General features: G+C 39.6%; 1 protein-coding gene, 1 long non-coding RNA gene and 1 pseudogene across 3 annotated transcripts; 2 read left to right on the top strand and 1 right to left on the bottom strand.

Annotated features, from left to right (window-relative positions):
- Positions 1-1,570: 1,570 nt before the first annotated feature.
- Positions 1,571-7,139, top strand: LOC117433170 (fish-egg lectin-like; annotated as a pseudogene).
- A 653-nt stretch (positions 7,140-7,792) lies between these two features.
- LOC117432829 (fish-egg lectin-like) lies at positions 7,793-10,746 on the top strand. 2 transcript variants are annotated; one of them, XM_059016167.1, is made up of 4 exons: positions 7,793-7,889; positions 8,603-8,830; positions 9,522-9,867; positions 10,406-10,746. In XM_059016167.1, exons 1-4 carry the CDS (start codon positions 7,841-7,843, stop codon positions 10,542-10,544), a joined length of 762 nt encoding a protein of 253 aa, XP_058872150.1. In that variant the 5' UTR covers positions 7,793-7,840; the 3' UTR covers positions 10,545-10,746. The 2 variants fall into 2 exon arrangements, with proteins under 2 accessions (XP_058872150.1, XP_058872149.1); XM_059016166.1 differs by having other exon boundaries at positions 7,807-7,889; positions 8,588-8,830.
- Positions 10,747-17,069: 6,323 nt separating this feature from the next.
- LOC131722964 (uncharacterized) lies at positions 17,070-18,703 on the bottom strand. The gene is made up of 3 exons (XR_009320074.1): positions 18,552-18,703; positions 17,769-17,834; positions 17,070-17,180 (listed from the first exon to the last, which is right to left on the bottom strand). It is a non-coding gene; the product is annotated as an uncharacterized LOC131722964 (long non-coding RNA).
- Between the last annotated feature and the right edge of the window lie 559 nt (positions 18,704-19,262).

The following is a 19,262-nucleotide window of genomic DNA, read 5'->3' as shown; positions in this document are numbered from 1 at the left end:
ACCCATATTGATTTTGCGTTGTTTTTATTTACCATGGTATCAAAAGCCTACACCTCTACTGTTTGTTTCCAAACATACTTTCCCTTCACACATACATTATATATATATCGGTTTGAAAGGCGGTATTTCCTTCTACACAGCTGAAGCAATTATAATAAAACCACAAGCAAGGCGAATGAAGCAAAATCTGTGTGGTTTCTCTTTGCTTCACTTGTTCAAGTCCTGTGTGCCTTCAGCCTCATGTTCAACCATGGCTTGTGGGTGTGGCCTGTTGCTTGTCAGAATGCTGCAGTCTCCGCGGTTGCCAGGCAGGGGTGGGGTCCAAGCTGTCAAAACTAAAACAACAACTTAAAGTTTCATTGTGGAACTAACTTTAATTATTGAATGCATGATTCATTTTATTAAGTGCACTTTAAGGGATTTTACTGGGTTGCTGTGTACAAAAACAAAAATAAACACAAAACCTTTCAAACATGTTTTAATCTGTTCTCCTGTTTTCTTTTTCTTCAGAATTCCAATGAAGGAAAAGATTTTAAAATCAAACATACAAAAGGTATTTCAAACCCCATTTAAATTTATCTCAAATTCCAAGAACACCATTACTGTTTATAATTTGTGAGCTACTCAATTATTATAGTTCATAATTGTATATATATATTGTTCAGGCCTGATTATTCTGCCATCTAGCACAAAATAAGAATGATCTTTGTTTAACCAAAACTGAGCAGTCTCATCAATTCTGTATACTCAATACTAAAACTAAACAGTGTCAGTAGCTGTGCTTCCCTTATCACATCTACACCAGGGGTAGCCAGCCCTGGTCCTAGAGGGCCGCTGTCCCTCCTGGTTTTTGTTCCAACTGTACCCTAAATTACTTAATTGGACCAATTAAGTGTTTATTAGGAGATTAATTGGTCAAATTAATCAATTTAGTGTACAGTTAGAACAAACCCCAGGAGGGACAGCGGCCCTCCAGGACCAGGGTTGAGTAGCCCTGATCTACACTCTAAGCATGTTTCGGTGTAGCCTGTGCTATTTTGTTACCAATTTCTATAGGACACACGAGTCCCACATTGTTAGAATTCATCAACATGATCCTAATTTTATAGTCACATAAGGGGGTGTGATGTAAGTATATGCGCAGTGCAAATAATTGCAGATGCAAATTTTTTATTGCATTGCGGCTTAAGAGCAATGCAAATTACACAACACGCACAAATAATGATCCGTAATTATGATAATTATGATAATTATGATAATGAGAAGGAGCTGAGAGTCCTTACGGCTGAGGTCACTCAGCATGAAACAGAGTTGTTTGGAAAAGTCTCAGCCAACATCAGTTATGCATGTATCCTTAGGAAATTATATGTATTGGCCTGTCCTTTTCAGCATGACATCCAGAAATGTGCGTAATGTGGATTGGGCTATCCCTCCAGATATTCCAACTGTCTGAAAGGAACCAGAGGCTAAGCAGTGCAGAGAACACAGCACTTTCACATGTGCAGGGATAGCGGTCCCTAGATTGACACAGGGGTCTAGCTCATCTCTCAATTCAGCTATTAGGTCTAGGATGACCAGTGGAGTGAGACGATAATGCTTTAGCACCACATCCTCCGTCATCCCAAACAAAATGTCGCTGGGATTGAATATGCAGGGTCTTCTTCGTCTTGCCCGTGTCCTCAGAATGTGTTCCTGCCTCTTCTCAACAAGAGCCAAGTGCCGCAGCATCAGGAGGTGTACCATAGCAGCCATCCTGAAGCCAATGACAAGTCTCTACAGGTGTGTGCTTTTAAACAGCTCTTAGTTACTCGCTTCTACAATGCTTTGCACCTTGTAAGAAGAGGTGTAAAGTTTTTGGAGGGTCAGCAACTGCCTAAGTGCAAGGCAAAATCCTTACATCACATTATAATGTTGCGCCCGCTTAGTATCCAGATCCCACCTAGTTCCATGCTCTTTTCTTCATTTGAATGCATTTTAATATAATTTTTATGGATTAGTGATGGCAAAGTGCAAATCTGATAGCAGGTGCAGAACGCCAGGTGAACATCATTCTTTACATACACCACATTTTTAGCGACCAGTAAAATCAGATTTGATGGCTGCTAAACGTGATTTACGGCAGCATTATGGGGGTTTTACCCCCGCAAATCACTTTGTGTGTATCCTTACATCACCCCCAAATAGAGGTTGTTATGTAGGAGCACAAACACAATTTCGAATGAGCATGTGGACCTGTGCTAAATACTTCCATTCACCCTAGTTATTATAAAGTACTGTAATGGTAACACTCAAATGCTTTTTAAGAACATAAGAAAGTTTACAAACTAGAAGAGGCCATTCAGCCCATCTTGCTTGTTTGGTTGTTAGTAGATTATTGATCCCAGAATCTCATCAAGCAGCTTCTTGAAGGATCCCAGGTGTCAGCTTCAACAACATTACTGGGGAGTTGGTTGCAGACCCTCACAATTCTCTGTGTAAAAAAGTGCCTCCTATTTTCTGTTCTGAATGCCCCTTTATCTAATCTCCATTTGTGACCCCTGGTCCTTGTTTCTTTTTTCAGGTCAAAAAAGTCCCCTGGGTCGACATTGTCTATACCTTTTAGGATTTTGAATGCTTGAATCAGATCGCCGCGTAGTCTTCTTTGTTCAAGACTGAATAGATTCAATTTTTTTAGCCTGTCTGCATACGACATGCCTTTTAAACCCGGGGTAATTCTGGTTGCTCTTCTTTGCACTCTTTCTATAGCAGCAATATCCTTTTTGTAATGAGGTGACCAGAACTGAATACAATATTTTAAGTGGTCTTACTAATGCATTGTAAAGTTTTAACATTACTTCCCTTGATTTAAATTCAACACAGCAGTGTGGAGTAGTGGTTAGGGCTCTGGACCCTTGACCGGAGGGTCGTGGGTTCAATCCCCATCGGGGACACTGCTGTTGTACCCTTGAGCAAGGTACTTTACCTAGATTGCTCCAGTAAAAAGCCCAACTGTATAACTGGGTAATTGTATGTAAAAATAATGTGATATCTTGTAACAATTGTAAGTCGCCCTGGATAAGGGCGTCTGCTAAGAAATAAATAATAATAATAATAATAATATATCCGAGCATCTTGTTGGCCTTTTTTATAGCTTCCCCACATTGGGTAGATGAAGACATTTCTGAGTCAAAATAAACTCCTACGTCTTTTTCATAGATTCCTTCTTCAATTTCAGTATCTCCCATACGATATTTATAATGCACATTTTTATTGCCTGCGTGCAGTACTTTACCAGAATCTAAATCATTAATGTAGATTAGGAATAGCAGAGGACCTAATACTGATCCCTGTGGTACACCACTGGTTACCTCGCTCCATTTTGAGGTTTCTCCTCTAATCAGTACTTTCTGTTTTCTACCTGTTAACCACTCCCTAATCCATGTGCATGCATTTCCTTGAATCCCTACTGCGTTCAGTTTGAGAATTAATCTTTTATGCGGGACTTTGTCAAAAGCTTTCTGGAAATCAAAATAAACCATGTCGTATGCTTTGCAATTATCCATTGTCGATGTTGCATCGTCAAAAAAATCAAGCAGGTTAGTTATCTCCCTTTCCTAAAACCATGCTGACTGTCTCCCAGGATATTGTTCCCATATAGGGGATTTTCCATTTTGGATCTTATTATAGTTTCCATAAGTTTACATATAATAGAAGTCAGGCTTATTGGTCTGTAGTTACCTGGTTCGGTTTTGTCTCCCTTTTTGTGGATCGGTATTACTTGTGCAACTTTCCAATCTGTAGGTACAACCCCTGTGTCAAGAGGCTGTTGCATTATTATTATTATTATTTGTTTATTTAGCAGACGCCTTTATCCAAGGCGAGTTACAGAGACTAGGGTTTGTGAACTATGCATCAGCTGCAGAGTCACTTACAACGACGTCTCACCTGATAGACGGAGCACAAGGAGGTTAAGTGACTTGCTCAGGGTCACACAATGAGTCAGTGGCTGAGGTGGAATTTGAACCGGAGACCTCCTGGTTACAAACCCTTTCCTTTAACCACTGGACCACACAGCCTATGATCTTGGTTAGCGGTTAGGAGAACTATTTGGAGAATCTCATCCGGCCCAGGGGATTTGTTTATTTTAAGAGCTCCTAGTCCCTTTAACACTTCTGCCTCTGTTATGCTAAAGTTATTTAAAAGTGGATAGGAACAGGTCGACATGTGGAGCATGTTGTCCATGTCCTCCTTTGTAAAAACCTGTGAAAATTAATCATTTAATATTTTTGCTATGTTTTTTTCTTCGTCTATGATTTTGCCATTTGTTTCTCTTAGACATTTAACCTCCTCTTTGAATGTTCTCTTGCTGTTATAATATTGGAAAAATATTTTGGAATTGGTTTTAGCCCTGCGACAGGATGACAGAGGTTGAGACTCAGAGACAGTGTGAAAAGTTCAAAAATAAAGCTTTTAATACTAAAAATACAAAATAAACTAAAAATACAAAATTAAAACTAAAAATACAAAATAAACCGGCACGAGGGCCAAACAAAAGATTTCAAAATACAGACAATAAAAACAAAACGAAATAAGGCTTCAAGGCTGGGCGTTGCCTTCACTGGATCGCAAAACATGAACCAAAAAAACAGCACACACAGAAAAACACTCTTACTTCCTCAGCTACTATCCTCTTTCTGAAAATCTCCTCCTACTGGGAGGCTGAGGCCTCCTTTTATGCCAGGTGGCTGGGTGATCATTGAATAATTAATTAATTGATTGCTCCCACCTGATGCAATCAACCTGGGCAGGGAGGAGAATTTAACTCCATCCCTGCCAGTATTTCCAAGGGCAGAGCCCTGCTCTGCCACAACCCCCCTTAGCAGTATTGATTTCTATCTCTCTCTTGGGCTTTCTAACTTCCTTTTTGACTTGTGTTTGCAGTTCTCAGTACTCTTTCTGTGTACTTTGTTTTTGGTCCTTTTTAAACGCTTTGTAAAGTGCCTTTTTTTGCTGAATTTTTTTTTTTTAATTGATCTATTAAACCATTTTGGCCATTTTGTTTTAGATTTAGATTTGTCTACTTTTGGGATGTAATTGCTTTGCGCCTCTAGTACTACATTTTTGAAAAACAGCCATCCCTTTTCTGTGGATGTTTTCTCTATTTTACTCCAATCTACTTCTTTTAGTCTCTGTTTTATACCTTCATAGTTTGCTTTTCTAAAATTGTAAACCTTAGCTTTAGTCATTACTTTTGGGGCTTTAAAAATCACTTCGAATTAGACCATGTTGTGGTCTGAGTTTGCCAATGGCTCTCTGACCTCTGTTTTAGTTGTTCTGTCTTCGTTATTTGAAAAGACTAAATCAAGGCATGCCTCCCCTCTAGTCGTTCCTTGACAAATTGCATTAGGAAGCAGTCATTTGTCATTTCCACCATTTCAATTTCGGTTGTCGTGCTCCCCACCGGGTTATCCCATTTTATATGGGGGAAGTTGAAATCCCCAATTAGTATGGCTTCTACTTTGCTGCACACATTTCTAATGTCATTGTATAACAGATTATTTAGCTTGGCATCTGAATTTGGTGGTCTATAGCATGCTCCTTTTATTATGCCTTTTGAATTTTTGTCCATTATTCTGACCCATATTGATTCAGCGTTGTTTTCTTCATCCAGATTTAATACCTGGGCTTCAAGACTATGTCTTATGTATAGTGATACTCCTCCACCTCTTCTGTCCTGCCTGTCTTTCCTATACAGTGTGTACTCACTAATTTTGTATTCATCTCCATCACTCTCAGACAACCACGTTTCTGTAACACCTATCACATCGTAGTTACTTGTTAGTGTAGTAGATTCAAGTTTTAATATTTTGTTTCTGAGACTTCTAGCATTAAGATAAATAAATTTAATGGCTGTCTTAGCTGAGTTGTTGCCTTTGTTTTGATGTGGTCTCCCTTCTGTTTTTTTGTTTTCTCCCCCCTTCCTTTCTAGATTAAATGCTCCTGGATCTCCTCATGGATCCTTTGTCTGAGTAGATTGGTTCAAGCTGCCTCAGTCTTCTATAACAGCCTGGATCCTTCTCTCCCCTCCCCTCAACGCCATCCTCACTCTGGTACATTCCTCGCAGGTCAACTGAAGCAGACTGATGCGGGATGAAATCAATTTATTGCTGGAGTCAACATGCAGGACAACATCTACTGCCTGAATTGCGATCCCACGGTGACCACGTTAGGCAGCGCAGCCTCCATTCCCTGGAACTTGCTTCCCGGGGCCCTCAAGTACTACTCATGTGGCCCTTACAGCTGCTGGGGGGTGAACGCCGCTGACCAGATCTACGTGATGAAGGGGGTGACCCCGGATTCCTGCATGGGCAGCAAGGCGTGGCAGCAGGTCCCTGGAGCGCTGTCCATGATCGAGGTGTCCACCGACGGCGTGCACGGGGTCAACTCTGCCAGAAACGTGTACCGCAGGTAAGCGCGCCGGCTCCTTAAATAAAACCAGCATTTTGCATTCAGGCTTAGTGACATGCCACAGTGTCTGTCTTTTTCCAGCTTTTTTCATGTAATTTTCTGTTAAAAACATTCTTTGTTTAAAGAGTAAGTAGTGGGGTTACATGTTCCCACGTGCTCCTACAACTGTTTACATCACGTATCTGTCATTTTTCTTTTCATTATTAACATCCTGACAAATTTTTACACCTATAACTGTCACAGTCTGTTTCAAAGCTCTTTTCAAAATGTCCGCTCTAGTGCACTGAGAGTGTAAGGATTATTGCCCACATTGTCAAACAAGTAACACAGCAATAACGATCCATGATGTGGTACAGAACAGAAAAGCCAGAGCATGTGTTATGTATTTTTTATTCGCTTTTCCTGTAGCTATTTAGAGGATAGATCTCAAACCCAAGTGCACAAGAGCAGACATTTTGAAAAGAGCACTGTACAGGAATGACATTTTAACAAGAAGCGAACATGATCGTGAGATTATTATAATGTATTAATTTTTTTCAGGGACGGGGTCAGCGTTGATAATCCTGCCGGCACTGACTGGACCGATCTGGCCATGTGCGTTAAAAGCAGGCATGTGTCATATGACCTGGGTGTGCTCTGGGTGATCAGCAAAGAAGACAATATCCTAGCCTGCCGCTAAAACTCCTCTATAGTCAAACAGAAACCGTCCTTCCTGAACTCTAATACACCCAGTTACTGTATAGTTTAGAGTAAGTATTTGCACTTGCTGTAAACTATATTGCATTATATATTAAGCTTGCATTGTAACCCCTGTTCTGAGAGTTTGTTAAGGTTAGGCAGTAACAATTTCTGTCAGTGTTTTGGCCCATACAAATGGTGTGCGAAGAAGGGATGAGCCTTGAAATCCTAAACAGCTGCTTCTTTTTCCAAAACTGCTTCCCAGCCATGGTTTAGCCTTGAGGGTCCACGCCCTGAAAGTTTTGCTTAACCTAGAATTTTAGGATTGAGACATAATTATGTATATGTAATTATGTCTATATATATATATAACATAATTTTGATCTTTTATTTAACTTAGTTTAATCAAAGAAACTACTAAATAATATCGCTAAAAAAAAGTATACCGAAAGCCCTAATAGTAGTACAGTAGAATATCATGTTCAGATTTCGAAATATCACATTTTTAAAATTTGTCAATTTTTCATTTATATGGAAAACTACAAAGCGGTATGTAATTCAATATGATAATGTAGGGTTAACATGGAAATAATTGTAGGGTTGTCCTGTTTCTCTAGAGTCTTCCCACCCCAGGTTGTTTGGGTATATAAACGCTGCTACTGGGTTTATTGGAACACACCAAGTCTCTCTTGCTGAGATTTGACTGACTGCAACCATGAGAGCTTCTCTACTCTTCCTGCCACTGTTTGTGGGCTCCAACCTGGGTAAGTGAGAGGGACTGGGGGAGGGGGGAGGAGGTAGGTTTTGAAATCTAATGGTAAATGTTGAAACCCTTTCTTTCTTTCATGCAAACAGTTGTCCATAGAGGATAGCCATAGTTAGACCTCTTTAAGCCCAATTCTAGCTTAGTTACAGGTAGAGAAAACTAATTGATATGTTGTATCAATCACTGTGTTTAATTAGATGCAGTGTATTATCTTGGGAAGCGTTTACATGCCTTCATGGCACATGACTTACTGTTGGCCTCCTCAAGTACTGTGGTAGTATTTTATTTAAATGTAATAGGATGCTGCAGAGCGAATTTCCACACCATTACTGTTACTGGCTTCAACTGACTTCAAAACAAAGTCAATGAACTTCGGCTTCAATTTTTTAAACCTTGTAAATGCCGAGAAATAAAAATGTAAAAATTGCAGATTCTAGCAACTACTATACATTTGACCTGTTAACCAAAAAAAAAATATTGTCGCCATTGAAGAGGGACTGGAATGTGGAGGAAGCTGTGATGCATGTCTTGTGTTTCTCTAGGTGTGTATGTGCCTGTGTGTGTCTGTCTGTTTGTTTTTGTGTTCATTTTCTTTCCGTGTGTGTTTCTGTCTGTTGTTTTTGTGTTTGTTTTACCTCTGTGTGTGTGTGGTGCATCACGCTTACTTGCTTGCTGTGCGTCTGGTGTTTTACGCAGCATTGTGCTTTCCAGCGCTGGACTGCCAAGTGATTGACGGGCGCCTCAAGCAGATCGACGTCAGCAACGGGCAGGTGTTCGGCGTCAACAGCGAAGACTCGATCTTCACTCGTTACGGAAACAACTGGGTGCAGCTCCCAGGGGCCCTCAAACACGTGACCGTGGGGCCCGCTGGAGTCTGGGGCGTCAACAAGAACAATCTCATCTACAAATTGGTTGGGGGAGGCTGGAAACAAGTTCAAGGTACGGAGTCTATCCACCCAGAAGACTATGAACTGACCGCAAACCAGTACCAATAAAAAAATACATTTATTGTTTCCTAAGAAGTGTATTAAGAATTTGAATTTTGCAGCTATGGCAAAAAGTTTACCATCAGCAAAATTTTAGGATTGAGACATGATTTAAAAAAAAAAAAAAATACTTTTTAAACGTATTTTTTTTTTATCTTTTATTTAACATCATGCAATCAAAGAAACTACAGAATGACATTGCAAATAGTCTACCAGATGCCATAATAGTAGTACAGTAGTATTTCAAAATATCACATTTTTCTTCAATTTGCCACTGTTTTCATTAAGGACTGTATATGGAAAAGAAGTCTACAAAGTGTTAGTATTTAATTCAATATGTTAACGTAACATTATTCCTGCAGGTTTCTTTTGACTTCATGAATAAATATTACTTAATTTTATATGGCGGTGATGTAAAACGTTTTGCCATAGCTGTAGGCACTAGGTCCTTGTTAGGAAGGGCGAGTCTAGTATTATCCACAAAGTTTCTAACCAAATACATCTGCTCCACAAGTTTGGTCATTTTTGTTTTATACAGCTTCTGCCAGCAGCCATACAGTACTTCTCCTCAGTCTTCTATAACAGTCTGGCTCCTTCTCTCCCCTCCCCTCCCAGCCATTCTCACTCTGGTACATTCCTCGTAGGTCAACTGAAGCAGATTGATGCGGGAGGAAACCAATTTATTGCCGGAGTCAACATGGAGGACAACATCTACTGCCTGAATCGCGATGCCACGGTGACCACGTTAGGTGGCGAGGCCCCCGTTCCCTGGAACTTGCTTCCCGGGGCCCTCAAGTACTACTCATGTGGCCCTTACAGCTGCTGGGGGGTGAACGCCGCTGACCAGATCTACGTGATGAAGGGGGTGACCCCGGAGGCCTGCATGGGCAGCAAGGAGTGGCAGCACATCCCCGGAGCGCTGTCCATGATCGAGGTGTCCACCGACGGCAGGGTGTATGGGGTCAACTCTGCCGGGAACGTGTACCGCAGGTGAGCACGCCGGCTCCTTAAATAAAACCAGCATTATGCATTCGGGCTTAGTGACATGCCACAGTGTCTGTCTTCCAGCTTTTTGCATGTAATTTGCTGTTAAAAACATTCTTTGTTTAAAGAGTAAGTAGTGGGGTTACATGTCCCCACGTGCTCCTACAACTGTTTACATCATGTATCTGTCATTTTTCTTTTCATTGTTAACATCCTGACAAATTTTTACACCTATAACTGTCACAGTCTGTTTCAAAGCTCTTTTCAAAATGTCCGCTCTAGTGCACTGAGAGTGTAAGGATTATTGCCCACATTGTCAAACAGGTAACACAGCAAGAACGATCCATGATGTGGTACGGTACAGAAAAGCCAGAGCATGTGTTATGTATTTTTTTATTCGCTTTTCCTACAGTGATTTAGAGGACAGATCTCAAACCCCAGTGCACCAGAGCAGACATTTTTAAAAGAGCACCACACAGGAATGACATTTTAACAAGAAGCAAACACGATTGTGAGATTATTATAATGTATTAATTTTTTTCAGGGACGGGGTCAGCGTTGATAATCCTGCCGGCACTGACTGGATCGATCTGACCATGTGCGTTAACAGCAAGCATGTGTCATATGACCTGGGTGTGCTCTGGGTGATCAGCAAAGAAGACAATATCCTAGCCTGCCGCTAAAACTCCTCGATAGCCAAAAAGAAACCGTCCTACCGGAACTCAAATATACCTACTTACTGTATAGTTTAGAGTAAGTATTTGCACTTGCTGTACACTGTACTGCGTTATATATTAAGCATGCATTGTAACCCCTGTACTATCCTGTAACCCCTGTAAGTTACCTTGGATAAAGGCGTCTGCCAAATAAATAAATAAAACACTACATTTTCACAAATCTTTTATTGCTTTGCTTATGACTATTTTGTTTCACAGACTTGTGTTTTTTATGCATGGAATGGACTGTACTGTTCTCTCTATGGAATAGCAGCCTTTTGAGTTTCTTTTAAGTTTCTTCCTGTTTAACAAATGCCATCTTATAGAAATAAAGCAATAAAAACTAATATGTGTAACCTGTCTGTAATAGGTTTGCTTGGCGCTAGAGGATTAATGTAAATGCTCCAGTCCTACAGAGGTCTGTTTAAATACAAATTGTTTACTCGGGAGAAAATGATTTTCCCCCCTCACCTCCCAAAGAGAAAGGGTGCCCCCTCCAGTCCAGGACAGGTTTGAGGCTGTAGCAGATAGGAGTTTGCAATGGATGCTTAACTCCTTTGATTAAAAAAAAAAAAAAAAACTCTCTTGGCTTCTCCAGTTAAAACCTGTGCTTGGATCACGTGATCTGCTGTATAAAGGATATAAATCATGAATCTTGAGCTGTTCTAATACATTTGCACACCGCTGTATATTGTCAAGCTGTACAACGAGTCATCAGTGACTGAAATATTCAGACACACTAAAAACAATGCAACACCCGGTTTAATGGCATCTTTCTTTCTTTCTTTCTTTCTTTCTTTCTTTCTTTCTTTCTTTCTTTCTTTCACGTTTTAAACCATACCCTGAAGTCACTAGTAAATTAAAAGTAGGTGCAAATGTATGGAGCAGCCTTGACCTTTCACATTAAATGGTTAAACTCACAAACATCAAAGGCATGATAATAAAATCTGTCCCACCCCACCAACCCCCTCCCCACACAGGATCACACACACTCACAAGGCTTATCAAGGACTTTAAAGGAAAGCAACCGTTTAATGGTTTTGAGGTTCCATATTAAAAACCTGAGTTACTGAGGGTTTGTTAAGTTTCGGCAGTAACAACTTCTGTCAGTTTTTTCACCCATACAAATGGTGTGCTAAGAAGGGACGAGCCTTGATAGGCTAAACAGCTTCTTGTTCCAAAACTCACTTCCCAGCCTTGGTTTATCCTTGAGGGTCATTGTCTAACACACCCTGAAATTGTTCCATCACCTAGAGTTTTAGGATTAAGATATAATATATACATACTTGTAAGATCTATTATAAATGTGCACCGTTTTGCTGTCGACAGTAAACATTTTGAAACTGCTTACTTTACTCGTGATTGCTTTCTGTATAAGCAGCGTAACTATACAGTACAACTACACAGGCATGAGGAGATTACTATTAAACACCCCCATTGCTTCTGTAGTTTTGATTTGTATGAAATCAAACCACTGGAACTGAAAATCTTGAAAATGATCAGAATAGCCATATTAGTAATTGATGACTTTAACAGGTCAAACATGCAATCCATTTAAAATAGTGAGAGAAAAGGAAAACACAGCCAAAGATAGTAGTCTAATACACACAAGTGGTACCGATATTAACATCTGTCACTAAAGGAATACATTTAAATTGTAGCCGCTACGCCACTCCCCAATCTTAATAGGGAGAAAAGGAAAATCTTAATTAAGGTTCTTTTCTATTGGGCAAGGACTTAGTTTAATAGTAGCATCACTTCCCAAACACAGAACCCAGAAGCCAAGTAAATGTATACAAAGTTTATTAACACAAAGGCAATTCCAGTTAAAAACTATTAAAAATGTAGCAGCAATTGTCTAGAGTTAGCAGCAATAAATGCAATGTAGAATATGGTTTTAATATAGCAGCAATGATATTAATGTATAAAAATGGTTTCAAATAGCAGTAATCACAATGTCACAGCAATAGCTACATACAGCAACAATAGTCAAATTACAATTAAAAGGCCCAGCCCTTAGTAGCAGTGTGATAACACGGCAAAACAAAAATCAATATCAAAAGAGGTGCTTAACACAATCCAAACGTGCAAGTGAAAATAAAATAAAGAAACAACAAAACAAGTCTCAAATACAACTTGTCCCAACAGGGAAATAACACAAAGCAAAATACATAAAGTGCACTTCTAGTAAAGTAATTAACTGCTATCAAGCTCTGGTACTTTAAACTATAGACTATCACGACTGCCCGTGGTCTGTTAAATGCACAATCAAACGACAATCACTTTCAAATTACTAGTTTAAACACACACATCACTGCGGTTGCAACAACCATAACAATAGTTAAAAGATAGACAAAAGCACAAACACACAATACACCTTCCCTAATACGGAGCGTGGAGGCTAGAGTTATTAAAAAAAAAGGAAACAAGGACCAGGGGTCACAAATGGAGATTAGATAAAGGGGCATTCAGAACAGAAAATAAGAGGCACTTTTTTACACAGAGAATTGTGAGGGTCTGGAACCAACTCCCCAGTAATGTTGTTGAAGCTGACACCCTGGGATCCTTCAAGAATCTGCTTGATGGGATTCTGGGATCATAAGCTACTAACAACCAAACGAGCAAGATGGGCTGAATGGGGCCTCCTCTCATTTGTAAACGTTCTTCTGTTCTTAACACACTCCCTTCAACCCCTGGGAGGACCCAGCAGCTAAATGACTTTGCAGCAATTGCCTCAGTTGCCAGGTTCACACAAAAATATGCACAGCCAAGGTTTGTAGCATTTTATTTTAAAACTGTTTTTCATTTTAATAAATACACTGTGACAAAGTTGGACATTGTCTAAAATATGACTACCAATAGTCAGGACTTCTTTTATTTATTGTGCCCTTTTAAGGCTTTAAACTAAATAAGCTTTGCATGGACATTTATGATACTGTGCATTTCAGCATAAACACATGATCTGAAAGTGTTAGCGATAAAAATACATTTGTAAATACATGTGTTTTGTTCAGTTGATAATCCTTCAGCCTGTACTTAAGAAAACTTTGTGTTCCTTTCCTTCAGCAGAAGCTTAAACCCTCCAGCATTGCCAAGACAGACCAAAACCACAAGGTCATCTTTAACCCAGTAACTCCAGCTGTGTAAAATAAATAAGAAATAATGGTTTTAAATATTCACTTAATGTATAAATGGTCTCCCGTTATTATTTTTTGGTGGGTTTATCATTAAGAAGTACTTACAGTTCTTTATGAACTATGTCATTTTTTACACACACGTTAGTCTTTTTACTGCACACACACACACACACACACACACACACACACATCTCTGGTTAAAGTCATCCTGTGTAGCTCTCTTCTGTATTGGGTAATATAGCTCTGTAAATTCAACTGTTTTGTATTTTGTCAACGCTTCACATTTCTGCCCATTTTAAAACTTTTTTCATTTTTTTGTGAACAATTTTTTATTGTTTTAACATTAGCATAACAACAAAGAACAGACACAATTGTAAAAGATAAAAAACAAAAAACAAAAAAAACCACACAGTAAGAAACGAAAAAATAGAATAAAATAAATGACAACAAAAATAAATATACAATTGCATACAGACATAAATAAATTAATACAATATATCATACAGCAGTGTGTAGAGCAATTTGCCTAATGAGAAACCCTGGTGAGAATGTGCTCAGCTATGACATCAGCTGCCGTCGACCATGAATTTAGAGTAGCCAAACTGGCTAAATGTATCCTTGCCGTGGATCTTTCTAATAAAATAATCTCATGAAAAAAATATAACCAAACAAAATATCAGGCTCTACCCATGCCCTCAGGATCACCTTCATGGCTGCAGTCAATCCAGCAAGAAACAAGCGTTTTGACATTCTGTGAATTTCAAGTTGCGAATCATCACCCAGAAGGAGTACTCCTGGGCACAGCGGCACCTGAACATCAATCAGACAAGACAGTACTAACACTACAGATTTCCAGAGGGGCTGGACCTTGGGGCACTCCGAGAACATATGAAGATAAGTGCCAACTGCACCCTGTGTACACCCATGACAGAGGGGGTCTCCCAATATTTTCATTTGGTATCTTCTGTGTGGGGTTGCATAAGCTGTATTTGTTTAAAATGAACATGGTGATATCTCCCATGTCCATGCACTTCTAACATTGAAATGATTCTGCTGCAGGTCTATATACCACTTCTTGAATAGGGCTTTGCAGAGATGTAGCTAGACTAAAAGTATATTACATACACATGCCTGGCCACTATATAAAAGGACCTGGCCCTGATATGGGGGTCACCATTTGCTCTGATCACAGCCTTGACTCCACAAGGTGCTGGAAGGTGTCTGTTGATCATTCACTCATTAATATTCAGCGCAGAGAGGCAGGCAGAGGATCGTGATGACGAATCATTCACACAGTGGGATTGAGATCACTGCAGTGGCCATGGAAGAATTCTCTCTAGTTCTGGCACGGTGGATGGGGTGCATTATTAACCATTGGCGGGCCTGTGTCGGACCTGGTCCGACATTGCAATTATTCCTATCCGGTCCAATGTCAGACCCTGTCCGACATCATCAAAAAAACGCAAAAAATGCATTTCTAGTCGTTTCTTCGTTGGAAAAAGCCGAGAAAACCATTCAATGGCCGAGTGGGAGCGACAGGAGACAAGCCAAAAAAAAAAATAAAAAAGGGCGTATCTCATGAATAGTCATACTTGCCCCTGGCATCAGATAGGGGCGGCCATAAGGAAACAAGCTGCCTGTTACTGAATCAGGGCACAGAGAATAACACAGACATTTGCAGAGCTTTTTTGAGATGTTATAGTAATAAAATAATGACTTGGATCGCATTATTGAGGAGTTTGGTGATAAAACGAGTGATCAGGAGATGATCGATCGGTATGTACGACTATTATTATCATTATTAATTTCTTAGCCTATGTGAAAGCTATAGCGAACGAAAGGGTGGGCGGGGCTGGAGATGCCTAGTGAGTGCTTTGTTGATATGCAGGGCCTTTTAAACCCGTTTGACTATGGAAACAGCACGTCTAAAATTAACTGCGTGTGTGAAAATAAATTGGACCTGACGCACCTGACACGCACTTAATAAATGGACTGCAAAGGGTTAAGCCATCAGGGTTCAGCATTTCTGACTTAATGCTTAAGCTAACTGTTTGCCTTGCAGAATAACAGAGGGATCCAGGCTATACCAGGAGAACATGCCCCACACCAGGACGATGCCAAACCCAAATCGGGGAGATTGGCTGGGCAGTAGATTTCTATGACAGGCAACTAAACACAAAAGAGCAGCACCTGAACTCATTTTCAGAGCAGCTTAAGACAATATTTTAGTCATAAAAAAAAAATTATTACATGAACCATAATAATAATCTAGTCTAGTTCAGCTGGCAGATTGTCACAGTGGAATCAAAATGAATCCCAAACCCAGGATAGACTGGCTCAGTGAATACGGTTTGGATTCTGTGCAGGAGGGTCATTGTGTTAGAGACTCTATAAAATGACAGTGTGCTAGCATTAAAGTCCTGATACACTCCTATTCTGGGGGAGTGGGGGGCAGTTATTGCAGATTGGTTGTTATTGTGCCGGGCAGTATAACTGGAATCAGAGCAGAACAATCTCCACAACTTGTCATTGTATCCAAGGGCACAGGAATCACTCAATCCTTTCCTGCTGATTCCTTTACATGTGACTCCTATATAAACCCCAGTCCCACTCCACTCAATCTCCCAGTAACATGGAGTCCCAGACAAATCCTCTCTGCAAAGCACATGGGACCAGTTGTCAAATCTCTCTGGGTGATCAGGATATGGCTGGGTTTCCCTTTTACACGTCATGTGATAGAAGAATGATAGAATAATCGCACAAAGAGTTCTAATCTAATATGTTTGGGTGATCTCTGTGATTTGTATAACCTGAATAATGATATTATATGAAGTTTGATGTTAACATAGTATTAGATTTACAATGTTGAACTAACACACTGGAATGTGGCCAAGGGTCAGCAGCCTTGTTTTCAGAGAAGTGCATGAGTCAGTGACATGAGAATAGGACACTGTTTCAAATGATAATATTTTGAGACAGCGATAATTCCTCTTTTCTCCCCAGTCACTTAGCTAATATTCTTGTATTGGGGGAATCAACTTTGTGGGACCTGACAGACACTCTCTCCCTAGCAACTAGAAAAATCAGCCAATCAGAAAAGTCGGTAGGCAACAGTATCAAGAATACCACAAGGTTGGTTTGAGCTGACTAAGGAGGATAGGAATTACCACAAGTCATGAACTCTGTGCAAAAACTGATTATATAAGGAACTGTTTGACTTAGTGTTTTTTGAGCTTTCTTTGCGGTTGCTTGCAGAGTCTGTGTTACTTTGTTGAATGCTCCAGTCTGCAGACTAATAAAATGTGAGTTGCTCCGACTTGTCTCTGTCTCAATCGTTCTCTCGGTACGGGACCGGTGCCTGCTCGGTTGTATGCAGAAAATTCCACCACAGTCACCTTTCTGTTCCCTTCAGACAAACAGAGGTTTCTATATGCTGTGTTGGGATTCAGTGTGAGCTGACAGGAATCTAATTTAAAGAGAAGACAGAGGAGAGTCAAAAATCACTGAGAAAATGTCCACTAGGTTTGAATAGCACAAAAACGCGATCTCCATCATTCTTTGTTGCTGTTGTGCTTGGATCATTATTTGCTTCCTAAATATAAAAATATATTTTTGTCAGCAACTGGGTCAAATTCTAAAAATTGAAGTGATGGGATTTGAAATATGACCACTAGGGGCATGCAGCTGTCATTTCTGTCTGGAGACACATTTGTGTTGAGATTTTCCATTTATTATTTATCAGTTTCAGATGGGTAGAAATGAAAACTTGCACACTTTGTGGTTATTTCTGAAAACTACATCACAGAAACACCAATCCGATAATATAATTTCAATTTTATATGAATATATAAATAACCATCCAAGCAGAAACATCAATATATAATTACACCAAAATGCACATAAAATATTAAAAAGGCAAGAAGTTAACTATTTGTAAAATGTAGCAAGCATGTATAAATGTATGAAATACATTTGAAGAAAACATCTTTAAAAAAAAAACTTTATACATGTATTTGTAAGCCATCAGCAACATCTTTCAGTGAAAACAGCTTACATTTTAAAAACTCAGCTCTGTTCCTTGTCTCTGGAGGCCACAGACTGTAAACTGCAACTTCATTCACTGGGCAGAAAAAAAAAAGAGAATTGAAAAATGTGGATTAACACACAACACACAGACTCCAAACAGCAATCTGCCATGCTCTTAATTTTTAAAGACAAATTGCATCTGTTCAGTTTATCAGTGTAGCAAAGGACCCAGCTAACTCCACCCTCATCAGGAATCTTTCACACAAGAACTAATCTAATACATCTCCAGCCACTCTTTTACTGAGGTGTTAGGTCCTTCCAAAAAGGGAGAATATCTCTGAAGGTAAAATGCTTTACTGGCTGAAAAGCCATACCTTTGAAACGTCTGTCACTGCTCCTAGACCCCATGGTATAAACTGCCATTTCATTCATTAAATAAAATACAGAAAACTGTTTTAAGCAAAAACTTTACTGTAGGATTTGGAATAGAAACAATGACCTCCAATTCCTATAAGATAAGAATATGCAAGACTTAATGTTAGAATCAATCTGTTTCTGTTTGAATGCTATTGTGGTGTTTTCTTATGTAATGTCTTTAGAAACTCTCTTCCTTTCTGCTCATCACTTGGGATGTCACTGTAAATGAGGTGGGGCGTTTCAACCTGGGGAATCATTTGAAATAAAACATCTGCAATATTTATATAGCCAACAATCTGCAAGAGGTCTTTATTATTGTCTTGCAAGTCCTGTCCCTCCTCAAGCCATGGCCTATTTGAGAAATCTCTACCAAAAGAATCTATTTCACACCAACCTGTTGTGGTTATTTTGACTAATTCCCCCTTGCAGAAGTCCTCAATATGGTCTTTAAGTTTAGATACTGCTTTCCTCACAGCCCCAAAAGAGATGCCTGTATTAACAGCAATGATGGCTAAGTCCCCAGCTTCAGGAGGGGCACAGAGAGACTGGAAATTCTACAACAGGAAAGTAGAGAAAAGGAGTTTTCAGTGAAACAGAATGGGGTCCAAAACATTCCTGGGGAAAAGCAAGGATTCATTCAATTGGAGAGGTCTGTCTGAAACCGTCCCAGTTATGTACTTGAGATTTTCTAACAAGCAGTGATGTTACCTGTAGAAAATGGATGTGATCCTCTGTCTCTGAAAGCTATTTCAGCTCATCATTTCTTCTCCTTAGCTCAGCAATCTCCTGCTCCAGTTTCTTCATGCATCCTTCAGCCTGATTCACTGCAGCCTTCTCGTTAGCTCCAATCAGCTCAATAACCTCAGTGTGGATCTTCTCAATGGATCGGATCAGCTTAGTAAAGATAGTCTTACTTTTCTTTAATTCTATGCATGCAGATCTCTGAGTGAAAGAACACAGCAGGAGAGTCTTCTGTTAAAGGAATATTTATAATACCAACTAACATACTATTAATCTTACCAGTCATATATCCTTTTATGCACATTTGCTTTCTGTCTTGGTTATTTACCATGCTTTACCATTTAACTGGGCAATATTTGTTATT

Source organism: Acipenser ruthenus, chromosome 52 (genome assembly GCF_902713425.1).
Source record: "Acipenser ruthenus chromosome 52, fAciRut3.2 maternal haplotype, whole genome shotgun sequence".
Taxonomy (NCBI): domain Eukaryota; kingdom Metazoa; phylum Chordata; class Actinopteri; order Acipenseriformes; family Acipenseridae; genus Acipenser; species Acipenser ruthenus.
This window is presented reverse-complemented; position numbering and strand designations above follow the sequence as displayed.